The sequence below is a fragment of the Lactuca saligna genome, chromosome 1 (assembly GCF_052625555.1).
Source record: "Lactuca saligna cultivar CGN05327 chromosome 1, ASM5262555v1, whole genome shotgun sequence".
Taxonomy (NCBI): domain Eukaryota; kingdom Viridiplantae; phylum Streptophyta; class Magnoliopsida; order Asterales; family Asteraceae; genus Lactuca; species Lactuca saligna.
Window position 1 is genome coordinate 80,171,305 of NC_136417.1, and position 12,895 is coordinate 80,184,199.

The following is a 12,895-nucleotide window of genomic DNA, read 5'->3' on the forward strand; positions in this document are numbered from 1 at the left end:
TGTCTAGTATAGAAAAAATTGTCAACTTAGATAGACTTTTATCAACAAAACCAAAATATAATTATTAAACCACAAAAATAACCAAAATTTAATAGTTTTTTTGTATTTTATCTTATTTTGTTTTTTTTTTTTTTTTTGAAAGAGATACTTGTTTTTACTTTTCCTAACAAATAAAACTTGTTTATCAAAAAACCATGTTCTAGACCATCTTATCAAAAAACGAATTACAAAAGTAATAACATTCCACAAGTTACACCATCATTAACATAGAAATCCATCAATGACCAATATTGAGTTCGATATTTTTTATCATCCGAACACTAACTAGAATAAAAAACCTTGATGCTCATTTGAACCTTTTTGCAATTGCAGATAATAATCTTTTTCAAGTTAACAAATATAGAATAATTTTAAAAAAAAAAAAAAAAAGGATCACAAAACCCCCCAAAACATATATAATTCTTCCTATCCAACCCTCGACACTAAAACACTTCCATTTTTGTTTTTTCTAACCAAAGATTCAACAAGCATCAATATGACTTCATCTAAACAAACTTATCTATTCTCAACGCTTTTTTACTATTTGAAGGCCGAAACTCCTCCACACGAAGATTAGACTCTTTCCGAATTCCACTCAAAAACTGATTCCCTTTTTCCACTTCAATCATCTCCAAAATCACCCCCACCACCTCCGCCGCCAGTCCCACCTCCACCAGCCGCCCTGGCTCCTCCCCCCCTTCATATATCAGCCGCCACACCTCCTTATACGGGACCACATTTCCTATGAGCATCCTCCCGATGATCCTCCCAAGATATTCCGCTGCTTTCGGAGCATCATTCACTGAGTCTTCTAACGCTCCAAGAACCGATTCCAATCTACAAAATTGATAAAAATATGTCAAAAGGATTTGGAAATCTCAAAGGGCAAAATAGTCATTTCAAACTTACCCTCGAACAAGCGAGTCTTGATTTAGTATTCCATCTTGAGATTTTCCAAGATTCACAAGAAGCTTAGCGAGTGAATCCCGATCCACTTCTTTCCTCTCGAAAGAATCATTCACCCAAATCGATATCATCGAAGGGTAAAAACTCGGTGCATTCAATTCCTTTACACACATCGCCACTTCCTTCTCATCTCTCGCACTGCAAAATTACCAAAATACCCCCATCATTACTTCACACACAAAAAAAAAAAAAAAAAAAAAATACAATTATTACATTACCTATAAAACTCTTTAATCGCCTCCATTGACATATCACGTAACCGTTCTTCCGGCCACACCTTATCTTGAACGGGAGCCGGGACCCACACTCGAGCCGAAGGCGAGTCATAACCCGGTTGACTCGACCCGTTCGGACCAACCGGGACCCGTGGACTCGGACTCGGTTCGGGTTGGTGGTGGTGGTTAGGGTGACCCCTAACCGACATCCCTCTAGCTAACCCACCTTGTGGGCCAAGGGTAATTCCGTCATTTTCACTCATCGGTCTCAACGGAATCGACAAAGTCCGGTTTTCAAAATCAAATCTCGCATCCTGGTTATACCCGCGACCCGGACCCATCCCGCGAAAACCCGAATTCGGAGACGGTAACAAATGGCCTTGACCCGGACCGGGTCCGACCCGGCGGGTGGAAGAGTTGAAACTCGGCCCGCGGGCCAAACGGGTGGACTGGGCGTGTCGTTCTTGGGCTGCGTCTCGGTGTACTTCATCGATTTTTTTGGGGCCTTCAATTTTTCTTCTTTGTTGCCATTTGTTTTTTCTTAAGTCAATTACGTCTTTTAACATGAATCTGACACGTGAAGAAAGTTTCATGTTGTTTGATAATCTCAACATTGTGTCAAAATACACGTCGATGTGTTCTTTAGTACGTGGATGATCTATCATTACTCCAATTGTGCTCATTAATTTGCATAATGATTCGATATCTTCTTCATCGGGATTCTGATTTTGACTCTGATATTGACCTAATAATTTCTTTATACATTCATGCATGATTCTTTCAGTCAACATTTTTTTTTTATATAATTCACCGATTAATCTTATATTCCCCAACATCCGTCTTCTCGCTTTCACTCTCTTCTCTTCTCTCTCCTCTTCACTTTGCTTCACTTCACCTTCTTCTTCAGTTCTATTCGCCTCTTGTTCTTCACGTTCACCTCGTTCAAATTCCTCTTGACATTTATTCAAAAGTAATCTTTTAAAAGTGATTTTCTCATTATCTTCACTAAAATCAGGTAATTCCACCGATAATCTAGAACAAAAGTTGGCGTACATTTCGCAAAAAGTGGGCTCCATTAATGCTTTATCAAAAATCTGATTAATTACACCCGATAAAGTGTTGGCATTATCAATGTTGACTTGTTTGACTTGTTCAAAAAGCTTCTCGAAGTTTTGAGGTGTTAATTTGTTCAAAATTCCCTTTAATTGTCTTTGTTTAGCTTGTTCTTCATCTGTTACTTTCCCCACTTCGTATTTTCTCTCAGCTTTATGCATCACTTGCATTGGAGTGTTTGGAGACGGGATTAACCCTCTTTGATTATTTCCACCACTCACACGCTGCCACCTGTCCGAATCTGAGTTGTTCCTTTGCATGACACCTGGTGACTGCAACGGGCCCGCCAAGATCCCGCCGGAAAACACCGGCTGGGCCCGCGGGTTTCTCAAAACACCGCCATGAACCGGCCTAAATCCTGGGACATTTCCGGTGAAGTTCATACCCGTTTGCCCTTGTTTACTCCACCGGTCATCATGCCCGACGTTACTCGGGCGGCGGTCAAGTGTCCGGGCAGCTGCCCGAGGCTCCCGGGCAGCAAGATTTGACATCACCGCCTCGGCTATATCGGGTGTGAGCTCAAACCCTAGAGGGAGTTCGTTACATTGTTCAGAGAATTTTAGTAAGAAATCTCTTGAATACTTTTTGGATAATCCTTCATTCTCAATTGTTTCAAGCTTAGGGGTAGAAATGTCCGCAGCATCTTCCCAATCATCAGGCTCAAATTTGTTGACATGTTTTTCTTTTTCATCAATATCTTGATTTTGAGGTATTGAAGAGGCTTCTTCTAGGGTTTCAGAACATGGGGCTTCTTTCTTTTCTTCTGGACCTTTGTATGCCATGTAAAGATCAGATGTTGTCCCTTGAGCATCTGCAAATTTCAAAATATCCCTTCTTTTCTTTTTTGATTTAGATATGTTAAGATTGGTATTTGTATTTGTATTGGTATTTGTATTACCAGTATTGCCCTTGGCCTTTGTGGAATCGGGTAAAGATGTATCCATTGAAGGCACTAAGTTTCCACTTTTCCCCATAACCTCTTCAGGGGCAGAAACGGAAATATCACCTTCAGAAGAAGTTTCAGTGTTGAGAACTTGAATATCTGATTTCAAGATTTGATCATCACTGTTGTTAGTGTCCTCCTCATTGGTGGGTAAAATCGAATCTTTTTCTTGTTCTTTTGACTCCAAAGATTCGACCTTTGGTTCTTGAATTTTAAGGGGAATTTCAAGATTTGTCTCACTGATGACTTTTTCACTAGAGTTTACACCTTCTTCACTAGCATCTACAGGGACCACTTTCTTGGTGGTTTCTGAAACCTCCTCGTTGACTTCCATGGAAGGAGTTGACTTTAATGCTTCTGAAGAACAGCTTGAAACAGTATCTACCTGAATATGACAAATTACAAAAGGTTACAATATAAACACAACTACTCCAAAAAAAAAAAAAAAAAGTACCTTATTTTCTGGATTTATCTCTTCTTTAACAGAATCTTCAACAGAAGTGGTTGAATTCTCAGATTGGAAAGAACCAAATGTGGAATTAGAAGGTTTAATTTCAGGGTTCTTTTGTGAATGAAGAACAGAAGCTTCCAGATGTCTTCTTTTGACAAGGTCATTTTTGTCATTAACAGGGACACTACCTAACAAAGATGACTCACTGACACTAACCTTTTCATGTACTGCTGGTTTCACTGTGACCTGATTATAAAACCTTGATGACTCACTATTGGGTGGTTGGAAGAAAATAGGGTTAGGGTTAGGGTTAGGGTTAGGGTTAGGGTTAGGGTTAGGGTTATAAGAGTTGGAGTAAAAACTCATCGGATGTCCAGGTGGAAAAGAATGAATAGGCTGGTGGGGCCTAGGGGTTGACCCTTTATCAAGTCTGAGCTCTTCATGAGTGTCAGGGTGAGTGATCTTCACAGTTTTCCGGTGACCACCGAGTTTTGCGGTGGGTGGTGGTGGTGACTGGTAATGCTGTCCAACTCCTACACCAATTGCCATGTTGGCAAGCTGAGGTGGCATCTGTGGAGAAGAAAAGTTGATACCTTGACCTTGATGGATGATCCCTTGTGGCTGCATTGGATGATGTGTCACGAATACTTGTTGTGGTGGATTCCCCATTTGTAAGGGCATTGGGAGGGGCATATTTGGCATTCCTTGTGATTGCATTTGGGGATTTGGAGTAGGGTAGGGGACGTGTATTGGAGAATGGTGAAATGGCATTTGCATTGAAACACCAGGGATCGGAGGTCCAGGCAGCTTTTGAGGGGTAGAATGGGTAGATAAAGTTTGGTTTTCTTTTTTAGGTTTTGAAATAGAATGATGAATCTCAGGGGCATTACTTTGAATAACAGAAACAGAAACAGAAACATCATCTTTTCTTTGTTGTTTTGGGATTGATGGAGTTTGAATTTTATTAGCTTTTAAGGAATCAACATGAGCTTGAGCTTGTTTCTGTTCATCAAAATTTGGTGGGGCAGAGCTAGTTCGAGCAGGTATCTACAAACACCAAAAGAACAAAATTACAAAATTACAAAAATACCCTTGTTGGTTTGTTCAAGTTACAAGATCTTCATCACAATAGACATTTACCTGCATTACACTCACGATACCAGGACTGATTGATCCAAATTGAAGTGGAAATGCCCTAGAAGCATCTGCAGGACCTGAACACAATAAAAAAGAGTATAAGTAGACAAGAAAATTACAAAAATACCCTTGTTGTAGTTACAAATTTATAATCAATTACATTATATTTATACCTTTTGTTGGAGTTGAAGGACCAGTAACATCAGAACTGGGAACAGTTGTGTTACCCTGTGGAGGAGCCTTTGGGAGGCCGGGGGTGTTCTTCTGAATTGGTGTTTCAGATGGCTTTGGAGTAGATGGAGAACCAGGTGCACCTAATATACAGAAAGTATGCATTTTGAATCGAGTAGAATCATGGTTTCGGGAAGAATTTTGTGTTATACAGTGGAAGGGGTAGTAGTTTTGGGGATTAGAAAGATGAAATTATGGAAATCGAAGGGAATTTGAGCAATACCTCGTGCCGGCGGTTGTAAATGTGCGCCATTGGTTACACTAGCGCCTCCGGGAGTAGAAGAATTCGACAAATCCGAATTTGAATTTGTAATCGGGGTGTTTACCCTAGGTTGTACTCCTTGAGCATGATTATTCGTCTTCTTAAAGCTAAAAAAAATACCCAAATCACGAACATGAAAAACATACCCTAAATTCACAGATACATACACAGACGCGTAGATAATGTAGCAAACCCTAGTTTTAAATTACCTTCTCTGCGAAGAATAAGAGGAGGAGGATGGTGGGGCGGTGTTACTTCCTCCGCCGCCGCCGCCGCCGCCCTTCCCACCACCACCGGAGTAGTTCCTTGGCAAGGATGAGTTACCGGATCGACCTACTCTTCTGTACTGCTGCGGCTCGTTCTTGTCACCCTTCGATTGATTGACGGACATGTATTCAAACCTTTAAAAGACCCAATTTTTTTCCTTCCTGGATCAAATTCAATAACAAAATCAAATTGACGAAACTCAGATCCCCCCTCCAATCAAAAACAGTAATTAACCATAGCAGTCTATTTTAACATTACGATATCAAAACGAAAAAGATGATTGCTTTCATTTAATTACTTACCAGAAGTATCAACGATTATTGAAAAAAAAATAACGAAAGAGAAAGAGATAGAGACAGAGAGAGAAAGCTAGGGTTTAGGAATTGTTGTGTCGAGAGGCGGGAATACCATAAGCCAGTATCGAAGAAGAGAGAACTAGTATGTGTTTTTGGTGTTTGTGTGTGTGAGAGGAGAGAGAAAGAAAGAGAGAGAGAAAGAAGAGGGTGATGGATGGTAACAAACTGGCCCTGGGTAGGTGGTCAAAAGCTAGGGTTTTTCGGAGATGAATAATCCGACCGAATCGCGGCGCGTTGACGGATCCTTCGGGTTCTCTCTAAATGTGTGTTGGTGTGTCACAATTTACACACATTGGAGGCCTTTGTGTGTGTTAATACCACGCGTTTTGGATCACGCGCTGCCTTCTTACTTCCACGCGCCACCCGTGTTCCTTTTTAAATATTCACCAACTAATATGCATATCGTATATTTAAAGAAAAGCACGTAATATATATGCATATTTATATGTATATATTGTGGAGGTTTAATTAAGGAAAGTTAAGGATGACTGATGTCAATATAATTAAATTTTGAATGTGGAAAATGAAGTCCTGATTTAAATACAACTCTTGTATATCAAACCTACTTTATAGTTTTAAAGTCCAAGTTTTTTTTATTTGTTTAAGAGTAAATTATATAAATTTTGTATTTATGTTTTAACAGAATGATAAGTTTAGTCCAAACTTTAAAATTGTCTCAACTTTAAGTTTGATTTTTTACGGATGTGGTCCATGATCTATATAAATTGGCTTCATGTTTTGGACTAAACATGAATGTTTGAGTGAAGCACAAGGATCATGTTTGTAATGATATATAAACATATTGAGTGATATTATGACAATTTTAGAATTTCGACACCAAATTTGTAGTTTACTTTTTTTAATGATACTTTTTTTCTACCTATCTTTTTTATGGGTATAAATTATGAGATGTAGTGTCACTATTCAAATTGTCGCTGTTAAGATGGTTTTTATTTTTTTGTCTCCAAATTTTTTTTGGTTTCTTTTATGCAAACATTAATCTTCATAGACTCATAGTTTTTAGAAGGTCGTAGATCTAAATTGGTTTGTGCCTCTTCTTCTTGGTGCAAATATTGATTAAAGTCTTTTAACATTTTCAAACATCTTCTACCCTAAAATAAACACACACACACACACACACATATATATATATATATATATATATATATATATGTATATGAGAAATTAAATTGTCTCCTACTATTTCTTCCTACTAATATACCTACCCATTAAAATTATGTGATTTGTCATCAATATTTCATGTCATTTAATTTAATTTGATATTCCTATAGTGCCCTTAATGAGGTAATTGAGAAAAAAGAAAAAATATATATCACGTAAATCTTCAATCCTCATTCATTTCTAAGCCCTTCTTCTCATCAACTTCAGTCGACATCCACTTCAATCGTCGCTACCTGGTCTTCAATCGCCACCCAATCTTCTGTCACCGCCGCCAATTGTCACCTTCTGATCTTCAATCGATACTAGAGCCACCATCAACCTATAAGTTTACTAGTCATTTCTTTATTCACTTTTTTTGAACCTTAGAACTGCATTAAATGTCATGTGTTAGAAGACGAATTTTATTTGTCTTTAGGGGTTGGGAAACCAGCAAAGCCACTAGCTAAGTATTGGATTTTATGATGTAATAGGACTAAACATAGTCATTTGTTCCACAAGATTCAGGTTATAGTAGGAATCTGAGTTGCCTTAGTCAGGGATTAACAAGTTTATCCACAAACGCAAAAGCTTAAATTTTAAAATGATTATATTTGGAATTTCACTCGGTAAATTGTCAATACTCTCTTAGTTGCAAAAAATAATACCCTCATCGGTTGTCTTGTGCATTTTCATCCATTTTACATCTTTATCGTGTAGATCCGTCTTCATAATCACAATAGAAAATTATATCCACAAAACGAAAATGGAGAATAGAATATGATGACACCAAATTGAATTGTTTCTTAAATGTCAATATTTTTATAGCTCTCTGTTAAGAATCACATATTAAGGATAACTTTCATCATCTAAATTGCTTTAAATCCCTTACTTCATTATACATAGATAGCCAAAGTGAGTTTACATAAATAATAAGTATACATGTAACATATATGTGGAAACTATAAAGATTTGGAGATGAACAGTTGTTTAAATCTATTAGAAACTACTCGATATGATTGTAATTGTAAAAAATTATATATTGGATGCTTATCAAGTTGGAATGACTAATACCTTTTCGATTTGAAGGTGTTTTATGCTCATGGATTCTAATAGTATTTAATCAATTTTTTAAAATAGAATAACACACAACTGTAGAACCTTGACATCTATATGTTTAATGTTTAGTGTTTTTCCCAAGCAATTATGCACATTCTTAGTTGGTTACTTATCATTTATCAAGTCATCTATCATAATCTGACCCACTTGTTTATTGTGACAGAATAGTTGGAACAAATATTTTTGATGATAGAAAAATTGGAAATCCACAAATCTTGATGCTTGATCGCTGAAAAAAAGTTAAATTATCCAAAATACAGGAAACATGGACAATAAAATTAAAATAATAAACAAACATTTATCTTTTTTACTTCCAACATAAACATCTTGTGTGACATATTCTACCTACCCTTTGCTAATTTAAGATAAAGGCTTCATTTACACGTGTTCTATTTTATCTCACTTGTTGTAATTGATGCATTATCATTGTTTTAACAGGTTAGAGTTACTACAACTTCGATTGAATAAAGAAGGGATGATTATTGGGATAGAGTATTTATCTTATCTAATAGAAAAGAAGTATGCACATGCAAGATCCTTGCCACTTGTTCAAGCTCGGGTGCTTAATGCTCATGAAGAAATATCAATGGCGACCTCACAAGGAGTAGTAGTAAATGAAGAAGCACCTGTAATGGAACCTTGTAATAATCATTTTTGAGATTGTTTGATCTTTTACAATGTACTTATATGAGAATGGTTTAATATAGCAATGTAGTTTATTTTTGTAAACACTTTACACGAGTTATATTTTTACATCTGTAATCAAATGTCCATTAGTTTCATTTCTCATTTAGGTCACAAATGACCTTGAATTGTTTTTGTAAACCTAGACAAAAATGGCCAAAGTTTACATTTTGTAAATTTGGACAAAATGCCCTTGAGTTAGAATGCGCATAACTCAGTCAACTGAAGCCATATTTACTTGATTTTTTTTCAACATATAGTTTAGAGTTTGCGCTTCATTTTATACCGTACAAACACATCTTTTAGTTACATATTGAATCAGATATAGGCCAAGGAAAACTGCGTATCAGTGTTGTTTAATTCCTGTTTCAGCACTCACTTTTTTTTTGCAATAACCCAGTTATGAAGTCGGATTTACTTGATTTTTTTCCCAGCATGCAGTTTAGAGTTTATACTTCCTTTTAGACTATACAAACACATATTTTGGCTACATATTGAATCAGATATAGGCCCGGGAAGACTGCATTTCAATGCTGTGTATTTTCTGTTTTCAAAGTACATTACCATTCTTGGTTCTTTTTTGAAAGTACATTGCTATTTTTGGTTCTATTTTGAATGTACATTTGTATTTTTGGTTCTATTTTTAAAGTGCATTGTTATTTTTGGTTCTATTTTGAAAGTGTAATCCTATTTTTTGTTCCATTTTTAAAGTTTATTGTTATTCTTGGTTCCATTTGTATATACACAATATTAGGCAACCCTATAACATAATAAAAGGACCAAAATGCCCTCTACTCATCTTTTTATAGCATATTTTGATCTTAAACAAAATAAATTCACAATTATTCAATAAATGAACAATATGCCCTTTATTTTGAAACCAAGAAATCCAGTCCGTAACACTATCACAATGTCATTCGGTTCTTTCAAAATCATTAAACGCAAAATAAATGAAACTAAAAATTAATCTTTTTTCAAAAAAAACTATTTTATACTATTTTCACATACTCCTCGGTCTTTATCATTCAAATCGATACATTAAGATCAAACTTCGGCTCATCATTATAGGAATTTGTTCCATGCTCACGACTTGAATCTGTTTGATCTTGTTGTATGTTGTCTGTTTTTTCATGTACCTAAAAAAACTTAGTTATTATAAACTATATTGACCAAATTAAAAAAATAAAAAATCTAAATATATAAAAATTACATTTTTCTTTGTTTTCTTCTTCATAACTTGTTCTACTCTAGATTCCTTTCTCTTGTATGGTGGATGGCCTTTACTACGCACTTGCAAGGGTGATAACAATTTTGTAGTCGAGTCTGAAATATGAACATCTTCAACTACCAAATTGATGTTACTACTATAACCCCAAACTGAATCATCATTCAACTTTTCTTTAGCCATATTTACACAACTTAGCAAGTATTCATACTTTTCGTCGGAATTAGCAATATGTGCAGCCTCGTAAAAATTGGAACACAAATGGTCAAATTGTTTAGCATTTTCACCACTCATCAAATCTTTATAACAATTTATCATTGAGTAGTGTCTATGCTTCACATCTTTCCTCCACCGATACAAAATATAATGTGGATGGATTTCTTTAACATCCTTCTCAAACAATATTTTCAACACATGCCTACAAATAATTCCTTGAAACTTAAACAAATGACAAGAACATTATATATCACATTCAATCTCATCATAACTAATGGTATAAACAACTATTTTTTTAGAATCTTCATGTTTCCCTTCCAAAATATATGTGACATGAAATACATAGCACACACCATCCACTTAGACCAATAAAGAGTTTCAAAAAACATACCTCGTAACTCATCTTGAAACAACTTAAATATTGCATTGTGTATGCTTCCTGAAACTATCTCTCAAAATGAAACCTAGGTACTAATTTATATGAACAACTGAGAGATTCAAAATCAGCCTTATTTTCTTTTTTCAATCTTGCTTTTCAGTGCATTGTCATATTGCTCAAAAAATTGTCGTAATGAGGTTTTAGAAATAACGTACACATAAAAAAACATTCATGCTTTCACTTTTTTGCATAATAGGCATCCCTGCCCAAAAGTTTTCTTTTACATATATCGGCACCCAACGTATTCGATCGTTAAATAAAGAACTTAAGCACTCATTTTTTTTTCAAGTGCGTACTTTTCAACCAGCTTGCACCACCCATCTTCAAACTTTTGAGTGTCTGTAGACTCATATACAAGGGTTTTTAGAGTCTTCTTTATTACTTTATATTGGGGCGGCCTACTTAATTTTTCAGAAATCTTTTTCATAATATGTCAAAGACAAAGATGATGATGAGATTTAGGGAATACCTGTGCCACAGCTCCTTGCATTGATCGAAATTGATATGTTATTATTGCTTTTGGTGTCCGTCCATTCATGCATTCTAACCATGACTTGAATAACCATACATATGTTTCTGTATCTTCTCGTGAAAGCAAACTACATCCAAATAAGATAGATTGTCCATGGTGATTTACTCCAACAAAAAGCACAAACAACATATTACATTAGTTAGTCAAATACGTGTTATCAAACGAAATAATATCCCTGAATGACTCGTATGCTGCCCTTGACCTTGTATCCATATCAATCATGTAGAAAAATTTTGAACTCCTTTTTTTACATATGGATAAAATAATTACGAAGTGTCTCGGCATCCCCAAGACCAAGTATTAGTTGTCTTACTTTTGCGATGTAAGATCTACAACGTATCTCGCCAAAAGGCAAATTGTCATAACCTTTCTCTTCAGCAACTAATGAGTGAAAACTTTTATTTAACGAAATTCCAGCATAATCATTCAACTCAAGTCTTCTCTTAGCATATGAATCCATTTTCTTATGTGATCGTTGGAAACAAGATTTTTTTGTGACTTAAAGCATGATTATGTTCAAGAAAAACACTAAAGATAACACATCTTCCATCACCATATGCAATTACGTTAATTTTGCTTTGCAGTTTGTTTTAGAAGACTTTTTATATGGTTTGCTTGTTTTAGTGACATATACCCCTCCTCTAGTACATCCAAGTGAATAGTATGTTTTAGCATAATAATCTTTTGTTCTTGTACTAGATTTCTGTATACCAAATCCAATCTGGAATGCATACACTTTAAAGTAATTGTAAAGGTCTTATTCTGAATCAAACTTCATTCCATCTTTAGGAATTTTTTGATCTTGAGGATTGAGAATTGTATGCCCTTTAACTAAATTTGCATCCACTTCAACTGAAATTGCAACCTTTTCTACTGAAATTGCAGTCTTTTCTACTGAATTTGCAGCCTCTTCGATTGAATTTGCAGCCTTCATACTGATCAAATATCAAATATTTTATTAACAATAAATCAAAGATTTTATGAATAACAAAGCATCATAACCTACTATAAGTTGTAATATTAATCAACAAATAAGAGTTATTTTATTAGAACTATAACTATATAATTATATTATAAATGCAAATATGATTGACCAATTTCTATAATCACTATTCACTATTATACACTTTTATCCATCACTTATAAATTGTAATATTAATCTAAGGTTAAATCAAACAATTGATTCACTATTGAAACAATTATGTGAAGTAAAAACGTGAAGAAAATGAAGTAAATAGTGTTGAAAGACATTTTGTTGTCATCACTACATAACAACTTAAAGACTGTGTTTAGTATGTAGAACTAGATAGAACATAACAAATGCTCTTGGCCATTTGACATAAACTGACACATATGACAAAAACTAATCAATAATATTTAAAGATAAAATACCATATTATCATAGAAAACATAATGTTGGCGAGGATTTTGACATATGTTTAAAATTCGTGAAAGGCACAAATGCCTCTTTTTCTTTATAAGAAATTGTTTTGTATGAAACCTACTTTAGATGATAGATTTTACGTAATATTAGATAAAATT

The 12,895-nt window shown here is 35.1% G+C and overlaps 2 protein-coding genes across 3 annotated transcripts; both read right to left on the bottom strand.

Moving 5' to 3' along the window:
* Window positions 1–325: 325 nt before the first annotated feature.
* Window positions 326–6,260, bottom strand: LOC145040403 (eukaryotic translation initiation factor 4G-like). Of its 2 annotated transcripts, none has more exons than XM_078988344.1 (9): window positions 6,033–6,260; window positions 5,567–5,785; window positions 5,319–5,464; window positions 5,038–5,178; window positions 4,868–4,941; window positions 3,731–4,774; window positions 1,224–3,661; window positions 949–1,143; window positions 326–876 (listed from the first exon to the last, which is right to left on the bottom strand). In XM_078988344.1, the coding sequence occupies exons 2-9, from the start codon at window positions 5,746–5,748 to the stop codon at window positions 546–548; spliced, it is 4,551 nt and encodes a 1,516-aa protein (XP_078844470.1). In that variant the 5' UTR covers window positions 5,749–5,785; window positions 6,033–6,260; the 3' UTR covers window positions 326–545. The 2 variants fall into 2 exon arrangements, with proteins under 2 accessions (XP_078844470.1, XP_078844465.1); XM_078988339.1 differs by having other exon boundaries at window positions 5,927–6,259.
* A 3,706-nt stretch (window positions 6,261–9,966) lies between these two features.
* LOC145008998 (uncharacterized) lies at window positions 9,967–11,813 on the bottom strand. The gene is made up of 3 exons (XM_078967651.1): window positions 11,667–11,813; window positions 10,152–10,604; window positions 9,967–10,077 (listed from the first exon to the last, which is right to left on the bottom strand). Exons 1-3 carry the CDS (start codon window positions 11,811–11,813, stop codon window positions 9,967–9,969), a joined length of 711 nt encoding a protein of 236 aa, XP_078823777.1.
* Between the last annotated feature and the right edge of the window lie 1,082 nt (window positions 11,814–12,895).